The following is a 20,871-nucleotide window of genomic DNA, read 5'->3' as shown; positions in this document are numbered from 1 at the left end:
AGGTCAGAGTTACCCAGGGCTTTGTAGACTGGGTAGCCACCTACAACACCCCTGCTGCGGGCTGACATACCTGTCCAGAGTACAGCATTGCATTACCAGACTCCGGGTAGGAGAAGAGGAACATGTTGATGAAATGGATCAGGAGGCTTGGCGCATCCTTAGAGGAGTGGGCGTCGTAGGCTGTCCACTTGTAAAAGATAAGAATGACCAGGTAGCCAAACAAGGAGGACAGGAAGATTATCTCAGGAATAAAGCCAAAGTAAATATTCAAGGGCTTCTTAAAATAGCTAGGAAGGAAAAGAGAAAAAGGATATTAAAAGTGAACAGGCTGGGGCTGGAGAGATGGCTCAGTGGTTAAGAGCACTGCCTGCTCTTCCAAAGGACCCATGTTCAATTCCCAGCACCCACATGGCAGCTCACAACTGTCTGCAACTCCAAGATCTGACACTTTCACACTAATGCACATAGATTAAAATTAAATAAAATATTAAAAAAAAAAAGAGTGAACAGGCCTATGGCACCCCTTCACTGCCGGGAGTGCTCACTAGATTTTTCTGCACTGCTCATCTGTCCATACCGTGTGAAGCAGCAGCCTGAGACACTGGGGACAACAGAGACTACACTTCCAAACTTCTGGGGACAACAGGGACTACACTTCCAAACTTCAGGGGCATGAATGATTCTAGAACCATCACTGTCTGAGGAAGTGCTGGGAAATCTAATACCTGGACACAGTTTATAACTTTGTATGAACTACACATCAAGAGAGGAGAAACGGGGTTGGAGAGAGGGCTCATCTGTTACGAGCACTTATTACTCTTGCAGAAGACCCAAGTACAAATTCCCAGCACCCACGCCAGGCAGCTCACAACTATAACTGCAGCTCCAGAAGATCTGATGCCTCCGGCCTCTGTGGGCCCCTACACATCTATACATATCCCCCATATACATACACAACATTCAAGATAAGAAATATTTATATTTTAAGAAAGAATCCACTTAGGCTTGGGGCCTAGGTCCATGGTAGTGTCTGCCTGGCTGGTACAGGGCCTAAGTCAGTCATCAGAAACAACAACAAAAGAAATCTCTAAATCGCAAGGAAAAAAGATATTTTACCAAAGACCTTTTTTTGTACCTATAAATGGATATGGAACTAAGATGAGGCCTCATTTAAGACTGAGAGGTTTGTGTAATATAGATCGCTTTGACAACAGGGACTGGGGTCCTGAGTTACTGATTCCTCCCCAAAGGTGTGCTGGCTTCCTTAGGAGCATGTTTCTGCCTCTGGTGGTTGTCTGGTGTGGGCAGAGGAACTCACATGTGGTTGAAAAGGCTCAGGCTGACTCCAAACAGCATGTGGATGATCCCAAGGATAACAGACATCTTCATCTTGAAGGAGTTGAGGAAGGTCAGCTTGTTGGTTGCAATGTTCCAAATCTGTTACAACAAAAGAAAAGTAGATACCACGAAAAGAATTCTCAAGTGGGAAAGCATGGTCCATCTGCCTAAAACAATTTCGAGGGACAGGGTTTCTCTGTGTAACAGCCCTGCCTGTCCTGGAACTCATAGAGATCGGCCTGCGTCTGCCTCCCGAGTGCTGGGATTAAAGGCAGGCATCACCACTGCCCGGTTCATATAAGAATTCTTGCTACACTGTTGAGTTCTTTTTTCTGCCCTTATGGAGCCATCAGGACACACTGTCTAAATGAAGGTTTCATAAACTTTTTCCACTTGCAACCTCTTTCTTTCTGAGAAATATAATGCTACCAAATAGACACACAAATCAAACACTCAATGAAAATGAATCAAGCTTAATTTGAAAATGATTTTGGTATAATTCCATCATTTATTAAAGAAGAAAACAAATTAATACAGCAATGAGTTGGGTGTGCCTATTTTTACATCAAGAATTAACTCTTAGTCTGGGCATGGTGGCACATCCCTGCAATCCCAACACTTGGGGAGTCAGGAGTTCAAGGCTATATTCCACTACATTTTGAGTCTGAGTGCAGCCTGGGCTATATGATACCCTGTCTCAAAAAGAAAACAAAAACAAAAACCCCAAGCAAAAGAATTAGGCTCAGACTTGATTGATATTCTAACTTTATAGTTATCAACACTGGGAAGTACATAATACAAAACTGCAGAAGTTTATTTAGAGTCATTGCAAAAATTGTTTGAAATTCTGTTCTAATTTCATGCAAGAGTTAATTGTACTGTGTAATTGCACTGTCTTTCCCCAGCCCCCTCTTAAATAAACTCAAGGTAGGCAATGCAAATATTCTGTGCTAGGGACATAACTTAGTGGCTAGAGTACTTGCCTAACATGCCTGAAAACCTGGGTTCCATCCATATTAATACACACACACACACACACACACACATATACACACACACACACACACACCCTCTAAAACATCCTGATACAACACAACCCAGAGAGAAACTCATTTGGTACCTACATGCTGAGGAAGGATGATAGAAAAACACTGCTTCCCATAGTTATACTACTGTATTTCCACAGGAACTGAAACCCTTATATGTACAGAAGTATAGCTTTTTAAAAAGCTATACTTTCTAATATTTCTTCACTTTAAATTTCTTAAGATTTATTTATTTGGGCTGGAGAGATGGCTCAGAGGTTAAGAGCACTGGCTGCTCTTCCAAAGGTCCCGAGTTCAATTCCCAGCAACCACGTGGTGGCTCACAACCATCTATGATGAGATCTGCTGCCCTCTCCTGGTGTGCAGGTGTACTTGCAAGCAGAGCACTGTATACGTAATCAATAAATCTTTAGATTTATTGGCAGCAGATCTCATTATAGATGGTCATATGGCTGCTGGGAATTGAACTCAGAACCTTTGGAAGGGCAGCCAATGCTTTTAACCTCTGAGCCATCTCTGTAGCCCCTTAATTTTTTTTTTCCCTCAAAACAGAGTTTCTCTGTGTAGCCTTCCTTGGCTGTCCTGCGTTTTGTGGATCAGCCTGGCCTCAAACTCACAGAAATCCTCCTGTCTCTGCCTCCCTGAGTGCTAGGATTACAGATGTGTGCCACCAGGCCTGGCTTAATTTCTTTTTTCTTTTTTGGTTTTGCAAGAAGGGTTTCTCTGTGTAACTTTGACTCTCCTAGACTCATTTTTGTAGACCAGGCTGGCCTCGACCTCATAGCAGTCTGCCTGCCTCTGCCTCCCAAGTGCTGGGATTAAAGGTGTGAGCCACCACCCTCAGTCCGCTTAATTTCTTTTTTAACATTAAAAATACTTTAACTGTGTCTGTCTATGTGTATGTGCACAAGGAGGATAGAGGCTGAAGCCGGGCGTCTTTCTTAGTCATTCTTCATCTGACTTTTTGAGGCAAAGTCTCTCACCAATCACAGCATTCACTGATTCAGCTAGTGGCTGCTTACTGATCCCCCCAGGCTCAGCCTATCTCTGCTCCATAGCACTTGGGCTAAAGGTGGTCGCCAACAAGCTGGCTGTTATATGGGGGGGGGGCTGGGATCTGAACTCAGGTCCTTGGGCTTATACAACAAGCACTTTATTGGACAGGGTTTCACCTGAGCTGGCCTCAGACTTGGGTGATCTTACTTCCTCCCTCAGCTCCATGTGCTGGGATTACAGGTGTGCCCTTTTGTTATTCCTACCTTAAGCCTCTCATTTCAAAATCAGCTTAACACTTAAAAGCTGAGGCAGGGAGATTAAAAAGTTCAAGTCCTGTGGCTGGAGAGATGGCACAGTGGTTAAGAGCACTGGCTGCTCTTCCAGGGGACCAGGTTCAATTCCTAGCACCCACATGGCAGTTTACAACTATCTGTAAGTCCAGTTCCAGGGGATCTGATACCCTTACACAGACATACATGCAGGCAAAACACCAATGAACATAAAATAAATAGATAAATAAGTCTTGGGAAAAAAAAGTTCAAGTCCTGCTTGAGCTAGTGTGAGTTTAAAGACAGTCTGGTGAGAACTTATCTAAAAATGGAAAAAATAAAAAATAAAAGAAAGATAGGAAAAAAGCAAACTGAGGGCTGGCATGCAGCTTAAGAGGCAGAGCGTTTGTCTAGCACACAAAAAGCCTTTGGCTCAATTCTTTTTTTTTTTTTTAAGATATGTTTATTATTTACACAGTATTCTACCTACATGTGAGCCAGCAGGCCAGAAGAGGACATCAGATCTCATTATAGATGGTTATGAGGTACCATGTGGTTGCTAGGAATTGAACTCAGGACCTTTGGAAGAAAAGCCAGTGCTCTTAACCTCTGAGCCATCTTTCTAGCCCCCCTTTGGTTCAATTCTTAGTACTTTTGCCTTATTTTGATGAGGCAGGGTTTCTCTGTGTGGCCTTGGCTATCCTGGACTCGCTTTGTAGACCAGGCTGGCCTCTAACTCACCAGTGATCCACTTGCCTCTGCCTCTTGAGTGCCTTAGTATTTATAAGAAACAAGCATCAATTTTTGGGGAAAAGCTGCATGTAGGAAAGAAGCACACTTACCGGATCAATGCCAAACGGGTACGGGCCCCCAAAAACTCCAGGGATAGCTGGGTTCAGCTGGAGAACAGAGCTCCCCAGAAGCGTCTCCTCCCTAGTGGGTTAGGGAAAGTCACAGTTATTTTTGATTGAGAAAAGGAAGTTACTAGGTCAAAAACTAAGCACAAAAGAAACTACTATGGTTATCTTGATTCCTCAATAGAAACGAAGAAGCTAGGGGCTGGGGAGGATGGCCCAGTGGGCAGTGCCCTTGCCTAACAAGTGTGAAGACTAGAGCTCAGATTCCCAGAAGCTGCATAAAAGCCAGGCAGGTGTAGTAGTCCTGACGGGAGGTGGAAACAAACAAAGCCAGCTGACCAGCCTCGCTGATCGGCAAGCTCTGGGTTCAGGAGGAGACCCTGAAGCCTCGATGTGTAAGGCCTCTGCAAACATACACATGCCATCTTCACACAAGCGAACACACGCACACACATGCAGAAAGAAGGAAGCAGGGACTAGTAGCCAAGAACAAGAGGGAATCAAACACAAAGAAAAATTACGTACTGATACATAACTAAGTAGGGAATTTAGGTAACTTGCTTTCAACTTACAAACCAATAAGTAGATATATTAACTTATAGGCTCAGATCCCTGTTATCTGCTGAACAAATCATACAGCCCTTCACAGACTGAGGCTTAAACGAGAGGAGCTGACACATCCTTCTGAGAGAGACATTTTCAACTACTTCCTGAGGGGTGTTAGTTTACTGTGCGCCCTACAAGTCAGAGCTGAATATTCAAGGAATTAGCTTCGGCTTTTGGCTTCTGCAACTTACGTCCAGTTCCCTATAGTGAACATCGGCCGTACACTCCATGATGAGCCAAAGATATTGAGAGACTTGGAAAAGCAGTCATTGTAGATGAGTCCAGTGTAGATGGAGAACATTCCCATCAAAAGTATAATGTATCGCCCGCTGAACACGGTGCTAAACATCTGGGAGCCAGAGGAGAGGAGTTACAAGAATGAAGCGTGGCAGCTTCTGTTTGGGCAAGGTTATTTATAATATAACAACCACACAGCCACCCGCGACCCTGGCTCTGAAAGCTTGAACTAACCATCAAAATATAAGGCTAAGACGGCTGGGGAGTCTGAGGCCCAAGGGTCAGCCCCAGAACCACAAACGAAATATGAAGAATGTTATAATAAATTCATTTGTACAGCACATGGCCGCTTCAATATTCAAATAACTTCCTATTCCCTTTTTCTAAATTCATGGACTTTTAGATCATCGCTTTGATCACAGGTGCCTGAGAGATCACGGCACCCGGTGCAGGTGCCATGGAAACAGTACCTCGTTCTCGTTCTTCTGGGAGAGGATCCGGCTCTCCCTCAACACCATCCACACAGCAAAAAGGGTCATCAAAATGCCGTGCCCAAAATCTCCAAACATTACGGCAAACAGAAAAGGGAAAGTGATGATGGTGTACGGAGCTGTAAAGAGGCCAGGGAGAAAACCACGGGGTAAGAGAAGCACGAATCCCCACACACCTCTCTCCTGGCTGGACTCTGACGTCAGCACGGGAGGCTTAGTCCTCCGTGCTGCGTGAGTAGATCCTCGCTCAGGGAAATATGCTGCAGCGAGCCTCACAGAGCCGCTGCCGGGCTGCATGCTACAGCTAACACTTTACACGAAGAGGATGACAGGGACAACACTAGCTTGCTCATCTCCTGCATTCCTCCAGCCTAGGGACTCTGCTGTCTGTCTGGGCTGCAGCCACTGGCTCTGAGCTGGTAAGGCCCTTGGGCAATAGGGTAAAGCCTGAAACCAGAGCAAAGCAGGTCCTACCGAAGGCTGCAGGCTACAAAAGAATGCTTGGACTCTTCAATTAATAATTAACCGAAAGCTGGGAATGGTTGCGCACGCCTTTAATCCCAGCATTCGGGAGGCAGAGGCAGGTGGATTGCTGTGAGTTTGAGGCCAGCCTGGTCTACAAAGCGAGTCCAGGATAGCTAGGGCTACACAAAGAAACCCCGTCTCGGAAAAAAAATTAACCGAACACAGGAGAAAGTTGGCTTGTGCCAAAAACCAGTTACTATTGATCTACTTTCAGTCTAGCTTTAGGACAGAGAGAACAAGAAGTCATTCTACAATATAAGACATCTTGAAATAAGCATTTTGTTTAAAGTTGTGCCTCCAAAGCCAAGTGGGTTTTTTGTTGTCACTGTTTGTTTGTTTTTTGAAAAAGATTTATTTATTTTATGTATGAGTGCTCTATCTGCATGTACACATGTACGCCAGAAGAGGGCATCAGATCAGTTAAGAACACTGACTGCTCCGCCAGAGGTCCTGAGTTCAATTCCCAGCAACCACATGGTGGCTCACAACCATCTGTAATGTGATCTGATGCCCTCCTCTGGCCTGCAGATGTACATGCAGGCAGAGCACTGTATATATAATAATAAATAAATAAATCTTTAAAAAAAAAAGAGCTCAACAAGGAGCTCTTGGTGAAGCATTACTCACTGGGGGATCTGCTGACGTTACAGAAATTACACACTAACTGACATCTGTGGACATCTTTAAAGCAGTTGTCCCACAGGGTTTAAGAGTCAAGTATTGGCTGGGTGGTGGTGGCACACGCCTTTAATCCCAGCACTCGGGAGGCTGAGGCAGGTGGAACACTGTGAGTTTGAGGCCAGCCTGGTCTACAAAGTTAGTCCAGGACTAACTTTGGGGGAAAAAAAAAAAAGGCGAAATGTTAAGCTGAGCGTGGTGGTGCATGCCTTTAACCCCAGCACTCGGGGGAGTCAGGTGGATTGTTGTGAGTTTCAGGCCACCCTGGTCTACAAAGAAAGTTCCAGGACAGCCAGCCCTATTACACATAGAAACCCTGTCTCAAAAAACAAACAAACAAACAAAAAGCACAAAATAAACAAAAGAGTGAAATATTAGCCAAGTGTGGTCATACACGCCTTTAATCCCAGCACTAGGAAGCAGAGGCAGGTGGGTGTCTGTGAGGTGGAAGCCAACCAGGTCTACAGAGCAAGCACCAGGTCAGCCAGGAATAAATGAAACTTTGCCTAAAAACAAAATAAAACAACAACAAAAAAGGAGTTTAAAATATTAAAAGAATCAAAGAAAGTGGTAGACATGTTCAATCTTTTGACCCTGACATTTACAAAGTTTGCACTAGAGAACCGCACAATTAAGTTAGAAAACAAAAACAAAAACGAACAAACAAAACCCCTCAGAGCCAGATGGTGGTAGCGCATAGGTACCTTTAATCACAGCACTAGGGAGGCGGAGGCAGGTAAGTCTCTGAGTTCAAAGCCAGCCTGGTCTTCAGATCGAGTTCCAGGACAGCCAAGGCTACACAGGGAGACCCTATCTCAAACAAAACAAAAGCAACAAACAAACAACATTCCCCCAAAAGAAACAATGACAACACAACAACAAACAAACAAAAAGAACCTACCCTCAAACCTAAGTGAACCTGTGGTTGGTGCTGGGCTGCACTCACAGCTAGCCTAGGGCCTGTAGGCTGCGGGGAGAGGCTCACCTGGGTTTATCTCTCGGTAGGTTCCGATCCCATAGGCATCCACTATGTTCTGGAAGCCATGTGTGAACTTGTTGGTTTTGTTATATGTCGGGGGAGTCTGGTTTGTCTGCATCCTGTTCAGAATGGAGGGGACAGTGGAACCGCTGTGTTCCTAGGACACATCAGCAACACGTCAAAATAAGGTTGTCTTTCTGGCTATGCAGACGCACATGTATGTGTTACAATTCAAACTGCACACCTAGAACATGTGTCTTCTTTTACATAGCTACACTTCAATTAAACTAACAAAAATCAAGATTATGTTATATCTTTCTCGGACTCTGGGAAAACCAAGGCTAGATCTAAAATTGACAACAGGCAATTTCTTTTCTTTCTTTCTTTTCTTTGTCTTGTCTTCTGAGACAAACAAAAAGTGAGCTTTAGCTGGGCGTGGTGGCGCACGCCTTTGATCTCAGCATTCAGGAGGCAGAGGCAGGCGGATCACTGTGAGTTCGAGGCCAGCCTGGTCTACAAAGTGAGTCCAGGACAGCCAAGGCTACACAGAGAGACCCTGTCTTGAAAAAACAAAAAAGCAAAACCAAACCAAACCAAAAAAAACAGTGAGCTTTAATTATTTCTTAGGAAGAACACCATTATGGTGGTAAAGTGTTAAGCCAGGCACACTCAGGAGGCCAAGGAGGAAGGAAGCAACACTTGAATTCAAGAGGTTAAGAGGAGAGAAAGCCAAACACACTCTCTGCTTGTCCCCACCCACTCTAAGGCCTGAGGTTCAGCTAAGATCCTCATGGAGTCACTGGCCAGGCACCAGCTCTCCTTTTGAGGAGACTGCAGTGGTAGCAAGAGCGGAGGCACGGAGACCTCAGGGACGAACCTAGAGAGAGAGAGAGAAAAGAATCCCTTGGAGCCCTGCGGTGTCTCTGGGTGGGCAGAGGAAGAGCTGGTGTGACTGCAGATCAGCCTGGCACACTTCCTCCAGCTGGGCTCAGACTTCCATGAACTTTAATCCTCTGGGACACACAGCTTTATGCCTCAGAACCATTTTTTAATTCTTGTTCCTGGACTTTACAAAAAAAAAAATGAGGGTATCTACTCATTTTCCCTTCAGAATGTCTCCCAAATCCATCATGTTTGTCAAGTGGCGCCTGCAGGCCTCATCAATGACAAGTCTACGTCACAGTGGCCTCATGACTAGGCACCTACCCTCAGGATCTCTCCGTTCCTCACGATCTGCTGATCATGCTTTCAAATCTGTTTTGATCACAGCTGCTTAACCCACTGCCCCTCTAACCTCCCAGAGTGAGTTTTAACCCCTATAGCCTTGGGAAAGTCCCTCCTAACCGGGCTTCCTTCCATCTATGACTTTTGGCTGCTACTCTCTCAGCTAAACCATTACAAACCCTCACCTAACACCATGCACTACCGCACTGTGCTTCCAGGCTTTCTCTGCACTAATTTTCTTTTTGTTTTGTGAGGTTTTGTTTGTTGAGACAAGGTCTTGTGTAGTCCAAGCTAGCCTCTAACTTACTAGATAGCCAAGGATGGCCTTGAACTCCTGATGCTCTTGCTGTTACTTCCCAAGTGCTGGATTTACCAGGCTATGGCGTCACAGCTGCTTATGCAGCACTGGAGCTTAAACTATGGCTTCATATAGCAAGGACTAATGCATGCCTTTAATCCCAGCACTCAAGAGGCAGAGGCAGGTGGCTCTCTGAGTTCAAGGCCAGCCTGGTCTACAGTTTTAAGACAGCAAGGGCTACACAAGGAAACCCTGTCTGAAAAAAAAATAATAAAACCACCAGGGCTTTGTATACACAGGACGTGAAATCTCCCAGCTCAGTTGCCTCCCCAGCCCTGTGCATATGGCTTACGTAACCACTGGGCCCATTCAAGCTTCAGATCATATGTCACTTTTTCATTATTTGCTTAATTGTTTTCAGCTCTGGGGACTAAACCTAGGGTTTTACATACACTCACAAACACTCTGCTGTTGAGCAATACACTTTATTCCTCCAAACTCCACCTTTTCTTTGAAGCTTTTTCTAGTCACACTAGTAGTTAGAAAAGCTCTACCCTCCCTCTACACCAGCAGTTCTCAACATGTGGGCTGAAGAGCCTTGTGGGGGTCGAAAAATGCATTATCAGATAAACCTCATCTCAGATATTTATTTATTTTGGTTTTTCAAGACAGGGTTTCTCTGTGTAGCCTTGGCTATCCTGGACCCGCTTTATAGACCAGGCTGGCCTCGAACTCACAACGATCCACCTGCCTCTGCCTCCCGAGTGCTGGGATTATAGGCGTGCGCTACCATGCCCGGCTATCTCAGATATTTATAATGGGAATCATAACACTAGCAGGGTTAGAGTTATGAAGTAGCAATGAAACTAGTTGTATGCTTGAGGGTCATCATAACATAAGAAACTGTATGAAAGGGTTGCAGTATTAGGAAGGCTGAGAATTGCTGTTCTACACTGACTGTATCTCCCAGTCAGCTCACACTGTCTTGTATGCCTGCCTATCCTAATGAACTCCAAATACTTGTATATCTCTGTATATATGTATATGGCCTAGGTCAGTCTCTTAGAAAAAGGCTGTTCTGCTGGGTGGTGGTAGCGCACGCCTTTAATCCTAGCACTCAGGAGGCAGAACAGGAGGATCACTGTGAGTTTGAGGCCAACCTGGTCTACAAAATGAGTCTAGGATAGCCAAGGCTACACAGAAAAGCCCTGTCTCTAACAAAACAAAACAAAACAAAACAAAACAACAACAACAGAAAGCGGCTGCTCTAACTACCACACAGGAGCGGTCCTCAGAGAGCCAGGGAGCTGATGCTCCGGCACCATCTGCCCTGAGGAATCTCGGCCATGGCTAAATCCCTTCACACCACTGAGCTGCAGTTTCCATTGGGTAAAACAAGGCCAGTCCTCCAGGCAACAGACAGCGCGCCCTCCCAGAACAAAGAAGAACTCTGAAAGCCAACATGTCACAGATAGGAACTTGACCAACGGGAGGCTCTCCTCCTGCCTACCAGACTCCCTGCTGGCCGGAAGGAGACTCACCGTGCCTCTTCGAAGTGCGAACTGGATGGAGTCGAGGTCAGTGACAGGGCACCAGACTTCTGCAATCAGGCACTTCTGAGTGACGTCGATGTTGCACAGGTTCAGGGTGTGGTAGATTGCCTTCATCTTTCGCACCTTGATGAACCACACCCGGATGTTCTTAGCAGCTGCCTGCAGAACCCTCTGGCGGTGGTCCTCTGTTTGATTCAGAACCTGTTGGGGGAAGGAAGGAGTAAGGGAAGGGAGCGTTCCAACACAAGTCTTCCATCACAGGACAGGATGGCAGAGCCGCATTGCTTGCTAACAAGGGTTGCCAGGGGAACAGTCTTATTCGTCCCCTAGCAAGATGTATTATTCGGGTTCTGTGGGTTTGGGGTGATGTGGGTTGTGCAGTGCTAGGGATGACGGTGGGGCCTCGTACATGCTATACAAGCATGCTACCTCTGAATTATGTCTCTAGCTCAAGAAATGTGTTCTGAGGTGGAGAACATAGCTCAGTAGTAAAGGAACTTGTCTAGTATGCATGTGACCCTACGTTCAATTCTTAGCACCATCAACACACACACACACACACACACACACACACACACACACACACACACACACACAGAGTTAGGAAGGAAAATGAGTTCTGATTATAAATATCTTCATTTATCTTCAAGCTGACGACAAATTGAACAAAAAATTTTAGTTTTTTCTCTCAATAGTCAATCTTGCCACTAACCCAAGGAAAAACACAGCTGGACCCCAGGCTTTGCTTGCATTGTTTAAAGTCAGTGACTCTCTGGAAAGCTACAGCTAAAAGCCCTTGCTGCTGCTCCTCTTCCAGAGGCCCTGAGTTCAGTTCCCAGCACCCACACCAGGGGACTCCGAAGCAGCTGTCACTCCAGCTCCAGGGGTGCCTAGTGCAACGTCTCCAGTCTCAGAAGGCACATGCACTCACAGGCACACTAACACACGCGCACACACGCACACGCACACACACACACACACACACAATTACAAATAAAAAACCAATCTTTAAAAAGTGGTTAGCAACTTTCTATACAGAAACTGAACTTGAAGAAGTGGACAGTGGGCAGCAACAGGCCCAGATGCTTAAAAACAAACCGGTCTTCACTGGAGAATGGCAAGCTGACGTAAGAGATAACATTTCTGTGTTGGTCCTTTGGAAACTGAGATGCCCCTTAGAGAAAGGGACAGGACAGTCTCCATTCCTGTGTCTTGTTTATCATCAAATATGTAAGACTTTAGCAGCTACAGGAGGGTAAGGCGCTGGTGAGATGGACAGCTCAGCAGGTAAAGGTGCTTGCACTAAGCCTGGTCACATGAGTCCCATTCCCAGATCCACATGGTGGAAAGAGAGGACAGTTCTCACAAGTTGTCCTCTGACCCCCACATGTGTGCCATGGTGCACAAGCGCACACATATACAATAAAAACAATGAAATAAAAATGTAATTAAAAAAAAAAACGAAGCTAAGCACACTGCTCCCAGTTGGAAGGAAATGTGCGACTACCGACCCTCACACTGTGTCTAAGGGTCTCTTAGTCTCTGTATTCTTTGAAGAGGAAAAAGCTTCAAATTAACTATGTAAAGGAAAAGCCTCCCTCATGGGGCAGCAGCTACTCCTTGAATAACTGTCCTGCACAAAGGAGGTGTCCTCTGTGAGTTGGAAAAAAAATGCTATGCTTGGGAAACCATGTCATTTTAGGAGTGTGTTACACTAATTTCTTCCTGCTGGCTGTAACTGTTTTGCAATCCTTAACAACTTCTTCTGGGGAAAAAGGGAGAGCGTAAGGCTCCGAACCTGGAATGTACAGGACAGCCATTATTAAAACACTAAAGTTCCTTCTAAAAAAACTAAAAAAAAAAAAAAAAACCCCCAAAACAAAAAATAAACCCCACTAAAGTTTCTTTTTTTTAAGATTTATTATTTATTTATCATCATGCATACAGTGCTCGGCCTGCATGTGCACGTGCAGGCCAGAAGAGGGCACCAGATCACATTATAGATGGTTGTGAGCCATCATGTGGTTGCTGGGAACTGAACTCAGGACCACTGGAAGAGCAGTCAGTGTCCTTAACCTCTGAGCCATCTCTCCAGCTCCCACTAAAGTTTCTTAATATTCAATCTGAATGTTTAAATTTGCAATCAATATTTTATTGTACTTTCTTTTTCTCCATGCTACTCTTTGATATTTGATCCCTTTGAAAAGTTTCCTATAGCTGGCCTTTTTTTTTTTAACTTTTCAAAAATGTGTGTGTGTCTGTGTGTGTGTGTGTGTGTAGACACCCATGCTGTGTCACAGTATATGATGTGGAGATCAGAGGACAACTTTCGGGAGTTATCCCTCTCCGCTATATAGGTCCCCGGGGTCAAACTCAGGTTGTTAAGCTTGGTGGCAAATGCCTTCATCTGCTAAGTCTTCACATCGGCTGGCCCCTAGCCAGACTTTTTTTGTCTTGTTTGTTTGTTTTTGTTGTTTTATTTTTTCAAGACAGGGTTTCTCTGTGTAGCCTTGGCTGTCTTGGTCTTACTTTGTAGACCAGGCTGGCCTTGAACTCACAGAGATCCTCTGCCTCTGCCTTTGCCTCCTCAAGTTCTGGGATTACAAATGTGTGCCACCAAGCCCAGCCCTGGCTGGATTTTAAAAATCAAATTCTAGTCATTTCTACTGGCTTCTGCACATGCTCTTTAAATCTACCCAGAAGCCTAGAAGGGGGATGACGGCTTAGATCCCAGAATGTGTTTAATGGCCTCTACTACCACCAATTGTTGTTGTTAATCACCTTTCTGTCTTCCCATGGTTAAATAGGTAAGTGTACCTCAAAGGTGGCAGCAGCAGGCCGAGCTGGTGGGTCATATACAGTGAATGGGGCTGGAGTTGAAATGGGAGCTAACACATGTCTGTGGCTGCTACAGAGAGCTGCCTTTTGATGAGGCATGCTTATTAATCTCTTGAGAAAAGTAAACAACTATCACACTCTTTCAAAAAGTAACAAGCCTCCCTGGTCACTTCTTCCTTCCAAATATGCATCAATCACAACTCTTCCCTTAGGACTCTATTAGGACCACAGTGTGCATGACTTTTGCATTGTAAATTGATAAAAATCTAACCGTCTCTTATTGGGTTCAAAAGTCAACTCTGGGCTCTTTGGCTGAACCGTGTGGTTAAGATCAAAGGTAGCCATTAGGTCCATCATGCTGCTAAAGGTGTCTGCTGGAGACCATGTGCACAGAACTGACTTTACATGTACTTCTGGGTTGTTTGACTTTTCTTTTTCTTTTTTCTTTTTTGGCTTTTCGCAACAGGGGTTCTCTGTGTAGCCTTGGCTGTCCTGGACTCACTTTGTAGACCGGGCTGGCCTTAAACTCACAGAGATCCGCCTGCCTCTGCCTCCCAGAGTACTGGGATTAAAGGCATGTGCCACCAGACTTGACTACTTTTCTTTTTCTTAATGCAATACATTTAAGAAAAAAAAAAATTATTAAGGTTAGGCATGGTGGCGCATGCCTTTAATCCCAGCCCTTGGGAAGTAGAGGCAGGCAGATCTCTGTAAGTTCAAGGCCAGCCCGGTCTACAAAGCAAGTCCAGGACACCGAGAAACCCTGTCTCAAGCCCCTCCTCGCACCCAAAATAAATAAATAAATAAATGGAAAAGAAAAGAGAAGAAAAAAAAAGGACATATTATTGTGCAAAACCTCTCAGATTCATGAAATGGAGGGAATGGACTGTTCTTAAGCAATTTTAGATGCACAGCATTCCTTTCTTGTTGGAGGATGACTAATGCTATTTTTAACAGTCCTATCCTGAGACTTTTGGCCTTTCCCAGGGGGGACTTACTACCCACACACATTTCTTTTTTTGGTATTGATTGCTGCAGGTGCCGTAACACGCTGTCAAGGGCTCAAGGGGGGAGAATGACTCACTACCGTAGCACTTCACAAAGCCAGCTTCCCATGACCCCTGCCTACCATTTGCAGGTCATCAATCCTGGTATTGACTCCAGAAGCCATCTCTTTCCTCTCCTGTGGAGTTTCCGGACAGGGATAGAGGGAGGCTCGGAACCTGGAAGGTACAGGAACAGCCTTAGGAATGCTGAAGTTTCTTAGTGTGTTCAATTTAAATCCTCTTGTGAAGTAATCCTAATTTACTAGTAGATAAACACAACTAGACTGGGCTGTTGTGACAATCGACATTGATCCCTCAGGGGAAGTGGCCTGCAGACAGCAGTAACACTCAACAGTCTTGACACTCTCTGTAGCTATGAAACCATTTTGAGATTATTAAAAAAAAAAATAGTAAGGGGCTAGAAAGATTGCTTAGCAGTTATGAGCACTTGCTTCTCTCTCGGAGGACCTAGGTTCCATTCGCAGCATCTGTGTGGTGGGTCACACCTGCCTCTAATTCCATGTCTAGGGCATCCGACGCTATCTTCTAGTCTCTCAGGGCACCAAGCATGCATGTGGAACACACATACAGGCAGGCCAAACACTCATAAACATAAAATAAATCTTTACCAAAGAATGTTGAAAAAATAATTTAAAAATAATTTTTATCATATGTTATTACAGAAAAGTGGCATGGCAAAATTTCTGACCATAACACAGAATTCCAGAAAGTTTATACAGTGCCTGTGGCACTATGCAGGCAGGCCAACCCACCATCCCTGAATAAAGGAATTGTGCGTTTGCTGGGGGGTCTTGGGTGGGGACACGAGTATTTGTTTGTAGTGTGTATATGTGGGCAGGCAGAGGGATGTGCCTGTGTGCATGCATGTCTTGGAGACCCACGGTTGACACCAGGAGTCTTCCTGGATTGTGCTCCATGTTGGTCATTTAGGTGGGGTGTCTCAATCAATCCCGGACTTCCAGCCTAATCAGCCTGAGTGCTCGGCTTCTCCAATGCTGGGCTCACGGATGGCTGCCATGCCCACCTGGCATTTTCTGGGGATCTAAACTCTGTGTGCAATAAGCACTTTATGTACTGAGCAGCTCAGTACTCCAGCTGTGCTTCTGACACTTGAAAAGCAAACAAAAAAGTAAGACCTGAGCTACCTCTGATGGTTTAAAATATTCCTAAGGAAGCACATCCCTGTCATCCCAGCACTTGGAGAGGCAGAGGCAGGTGGACTGCTCTGAGTTCGAGGCCAGCCCAGTCTACAAAGTGAGTCTAGGACAGCCAAGGCAACACAGAGAAACCCTGTCTCAAAAAACCCAAATAAACAAACAAACAAACAAACAATCCTAACATCATTCACTGCATAAAATAGAATAGCAAGGATCTTCACTTTACTTTTCTGAGCCTTAAGCAGGCAACGTAGCTGTGCCTCTTGGTTGGAGGCACGTGTCTCTTACCCTTCACAGATTTTCTTGACCCTGTTTTTCAGCTGATCACCTTGGAAAAAAATAATGAACACAGACTTGTGCACGTAGTCTCCCTAGGGCCCAGAAAAGGAGGGGGAAAAAAAAAAAGAGTTCAGAACTTTCAATATGGATGAAGACTTCCTTTGAGATGGTCTTACACTGCAGCTCAGGCTAGCCTGGTATTCACTGTGTAGTCTAAACTGGCCTTGAACTCACAGTGGTCTTAGCCCCAGGCTCCTGAGTGCTTAGCTTATAGGTCTAGCTGAAAAGTTCTAGAACAGCTAAACCTGGGTGGTATCAGGATGGATCCTTTAAAGACACGGCTTGCTGTAGTTTCCCTTACTGCATCTCTTAAGCTTCATCTCAAGGGTAGCTGCCCTATAGCCCCAGATTCACAAACGTCTTCCTGTCTCCAGACAAAGGCAGGAGCCTGACAGAGAGGCTGAGGGGATCTCAGCACAGTGGAGCTCGGGTCTCCGGTTCTAATTGAGCTCTTGCGTTTCCAGGATGACAAAAGCTTAGAGGAGAGGAGACAGAAGGAAGCCTGTCTGTTCCTAGTTTAGAAGGAGCAGGTAAAGGTCACTGGCAGCACAGTGGTGTGGAATCACAAGAGCAGCACTAGCTTAGATTTTTACGGAACAAGAAGGAGACAGCCCCAAATGCCAAACTCACACCTCCAGTCCAAGGATGGCAAGGGAAAATCAGAAAGAAAAAAAAAATGTGTATAAGCAATTACCCAAGATTCCTCAGGTTGCCTATAATGCCTCACATACAGTGTGTACTGCTCTTATAAAAAGAAAACAACAGGCTCAGCTGGCTACCACAAGATAGAGAGGGAAGGGTGTAAGAGTCTAGACACCCAAGCCCTGACTCCGCTGGCTACACTGGGGCCGTTCTCGGCGCGGCTGCTCGCTAGAGATATCATGCCCGCTGTCCTGGATCTGTTGATAAAGCAACCTTCCTGCTGTGGAGAGGAGATCTGACTGCACAGACCTCAAAAGGGCTCCACGTCAGGCAAGGCTACAGCCTACAATGCTTCCACAACCCAAGGCAGCCTCAAAACTGCACCCCAAGGTTAAAACGTTCACAGTGTCACCACCCAGCGGGGTAAAAGCCACAGAGGGCTACCCAGCAAAGCTGAGAAAGTTCCAAGTTAAATTTCTCTCAGGATGGAAAATGCTACCTTAAGACTTTCATAAGGAAAGCTGACTGGAGGCTTCTAATACTAAGGCAAGGGTGGCATGCAGCCGTGGTACATCTGACCTTTGCTGAGATCCGTGAGATCAGGACCCCATGCCATGTAGATGTCGCTATGTACTGTCCTGCTGTGTCAAATGCCAAGACATTAAACAATTCCTACTTTCCAAGAGCTTTGTGGGCAAGGCCGCCCTTGTATGTATCACCTTACATGTATCTATGCTTAAATCAAGTTTCTAGTTCTCCCAAGAAACAAGCAGATAATAAAATCTTGAGAGTAAAGTTTTCATCTGCTTATAAAGAACAAGGTTTAGGAAATCTATCTTTTTATACATGATATTACCAAATTTGAAATAAGGTTTCTTGACTTTATGTTAATTTTCATAAAAAGGCACTTTTCTTTCAGCCTAGATTAGTAACAAGAAATATATAAAACTAAGGTTCAGAATATTTGAGGAAAATATGCAAAAAAAATCTATACAGGTAAAGTTTGAAAATACATGTATGTCATGTCATGTATGCATAGATGTCATGTATACATGGAAGGAGCTAAGTGAGGGAGAGCGGGGTGAGCCTTCAAGTGTCGGTCAAGTGGGGCTCCTTCGATGAAGGGCAGATGGAGGTGGTGCCATGCTGTGCTACTGCTCTGGGCTAGACCTACTCCACAGGACACAGTTTCCCTGTCTTACAGTCACAGGATCCTCCAGTGGGTTCTCGATTTCAGCCTGTCTCAGGAACACGTTCCCTCGGCACACTCGCCAGAGCATGCGCTCAAAGGTAGGGATCCGCTCCCGGTTAATCACGCCGGCCACGAAGCTGTGGAGAGAAGAGCCAGGCAGGTCGGGAACGCGGGGATGGGAGACGTAAGACAGAGCAGCAGCAGAGCGAGAGGGTAAGGGGAAAGATTATAACTGCACAGAAGGCTACGTGCTGTGGGCTCAAGAGGGGTGGCTGCCACTCTCTCCTTCCCGACTCCTCCCTGCACCCAACAGAAGAGGGTTGCCAGAAAACCCAGGAGCTGAACCCAGACAAATCTAGGAAAAGTTCTCAGTGGCTCAGAACAAAGTGGCTCCTACAGCAAATCAGTCCCCAGCTTCATGATCCCCCTCAGCCCTCACCTAAGATGAGACCCAGGGCCTTGACATTCATGCAAGTGTTCCACCACTGACCTATGTCACCACCCTGTGCTTTACAATGGGACCTCACTAGGGCCCAGGCTGGCCTCAGACGTATGGTCCTCCTGCTTCTGCCTCCTGAGGGGTGGGTGGGGTTACATGCACGCACCACTCACTGCTCTCCAAACAGCAAAGAGGAACACAACGCCACCAAGGCTCAGTGCTCCTTACCCAAGTCGTAAAGGTGCGCCTCTTCCCATCTCATTAGGCTCCAGGAGGGACGAGGACTCTTCCAACAGGTCTGGATCCGCCATCTGCTGATGATGCAATTCAGCCTGAATCCACAAATCAATTAATATCTAATGAAAATAGTTAGTGGCATGCAGGGAACGAGGAGGAACCAGGAGATGGGTTCAGAAAATAAAAAGGAAAAAAAGGAAAAAAAACAAAAACAAAAAAGAAAACCCAAAAAAACACCAAAAGATAGAACATACCCACAGAAAGAAGAAAGGAGTGAAAACAAAGGACAACAGAATACGCACATGCTAAAGAAAGCAAAACTTCCCAGAAAAGCATCTGGGAACATGGGTTAGAAACAGGGAACAAAAGAAAAATATGAAGTGATGGTGACGTGTATAAATCTGTTACTAGGTGGAAGTCGCTTGTTTTGTTCTTTAATGCTTTCCTGAATAAACCTGGGCAGGAAGCTGGAACGTTCTCCTTCTTGAAAGAAAAACGAACAAGCAAATGAACAAAAGGCAGAAGCCTCTGCAGATACCGTGACTACGTTATTTCTCCCCAGGCCCCGCGTAGTCCGGTTCTGTGCAAGCACGCAGGAGGTGGATCGCTTTTAAGTGAGCAGTGGCTCAGAGCACTGACCTCCAGCCCTCGGTAACCGCGGACCCTGAGGATGGCCAGCACAGGCCACACACAGAATGCCCCAAACGTAGGGTTTAAAGAGAGCTTCTTCAGGAGATAAGAAACAGCGGCGGGACAGGCCCGGGCCTCTGTTGCGCTCATGAAGGCAAGAAAAAGAGAAAGTATCCAAAAGGCTGCGTTTTCTGACTAGAAATGTAGACTTTACAGCAGAGAACCACCACCAAGCACAGTAAATAAAGGGCCCCAGGAAACGATCCAGAGCTCCTGGCCTGGCTGAATTGGTTAGATTTAAAATGACTTCCACTAGGACAGTTTATACAGTGAAGTGAAGGCAAAGGATTCCCCACAGAGGCCTGCTGTTTCCTCACCTCTCTCCCTTTATCAGCCCTAGTCTCATCAGAATGGAGAAGCAGCCCTAAAACATGTCTCCATCAGCCTCTCTGCTGCCTAATCTAGCCAGCTGTAATGTCCACGCACTATGTGTTTGACCAAAGACTAGAAGAAGCCAGAACAATCTTCCCCTTCATTTTCGTTCCAAACTTCAATTTCACCTTAGTCCTGTCAAGTAACCCATGAGGGAGAAGTAAGGCACATGCTTGCCTTACACGGGAAAGTCATGGAGCATACACATAACAAACAAGGGAAAACAGTGTCAACCAAGAAACTCTGAAGGGCAAACAAGTAAAAGTAACTGTTTTGGGAAGATCAGATCAGGGCTGATTTGTTTTTTAAGCACCCAGGAATATTGTCACATAATTAGAAACATCTAGGATGAGCTCATGGAGACACTGGGCACTGCTTGCTGTCATATAGGCAAGTAAAGATTCTTTTTTACAACCTAGAAACAAATCAGCCAATGGGAAGCCATCCAAATAGTCAAACCACTACATCCCGTATTCTTGGGGTGCCCACTGGCAAAATGAGTAAGATCGATTGTTCCCCACAGGACCCTCCTACTGGCTTATGTGGTTCTCAGAACCTGGCTCTTACTTAAGCCATAAACACCAGGGCCAGGGCAGCATGTGTGCTTTTAAAGGGTACAGCTGACAAGAACAGACTGTACGTAGATTCTACTGTTTCAAAGATGATATCTGAGGCTGAGACTTAAAAAAAAAAAAAAATGGGACTGGAGAGATGGCTCAGTGGTTAAGAGCGCCGCCTGCTCTTCCAGAGGTCCTGAGTTCAATTCCCAGCAACCACATGGTGGCTCAAAACCATCTATAA

General features: G+C 45.5%; 1 protein-coding gene across 5 annotated transcripts in view; it reads right to left on the bottom strand.

The window, feature by feature from the left end:
* Positions 1 to 20,871, bottom strand: part of ATP6V0A1 (ATPase H+ transporting V0 subunit a1) — a 55,964-nt gene that overhangs the window by 18,457 nt on the left and 16,636 nt on the right. For 3 of the 5 annotated variants that reach the window (XM_084748773.1, XM_084748769.1, XM_084748770.1), the window contains exons 6-16: positions 19,000 to 19,103; positions 18,343 to 18,469; positions 16,448 to 16,530; positions 15,065 to 15,158; positions 11,086 to 11,298; positions 8,029 to 8,179; positions 5,820 to 5,959; positions 5,304 to 5,461; positions 4,492 to 4,582; positions 1,319 to 1,437; positions 71 to 287 (exon numbers count right to left, since the gene is read on the bottom strand). In XM_084748773.1, coding sequence (XP_084604899.1) covers positions 71 to 287; positions 1,319 to 1,437; positions 4,492 to 4,582; positions 5,304 to 5,461; positions 5,820 to 5,959; positions 8,029 to 8,179; positions 11,086 to 11,298; positions 15,065 to 15,158; positions 16,448 to 16,530; positions 18,343 to 18,469; positions 19,000 to 19,103 — 1,497 coding nt within the window. The remainder of the gene's footprint in view (positions 1 to 70; positions 288 to 1,318; positions 1,438 to 4,491; positions 4,583 to 5,303; positions 5,462 to 5,819; positions 5,960 to 8,028; positions 8,180 to 11,085; positions 11,299 to 15,064; positions 15,159 to 16,447; positions 16,531 to 18,342; positions 18,470 to 18,999; positions 19,104 to 20,871) is intronic. The other 2 variants (XM_084748771.1, XM_084748772.1) reach the window with 1 other exon arrangement.

Source organism: Acomys minous, assembly GCF_964271855.1.
Source record: "Acomys minous genome assembly, chromosome: 12".
Classification (NCBI taxonomy): domain Eukaryota; kingdom Metazoa; phylum Chordata; class Mammalia; order Rodentia; family Muridae; genus Acomys; species Acomys minous.
This window is presented reverse-complemented; position numbering and strand designations above follow the sequence as displayed.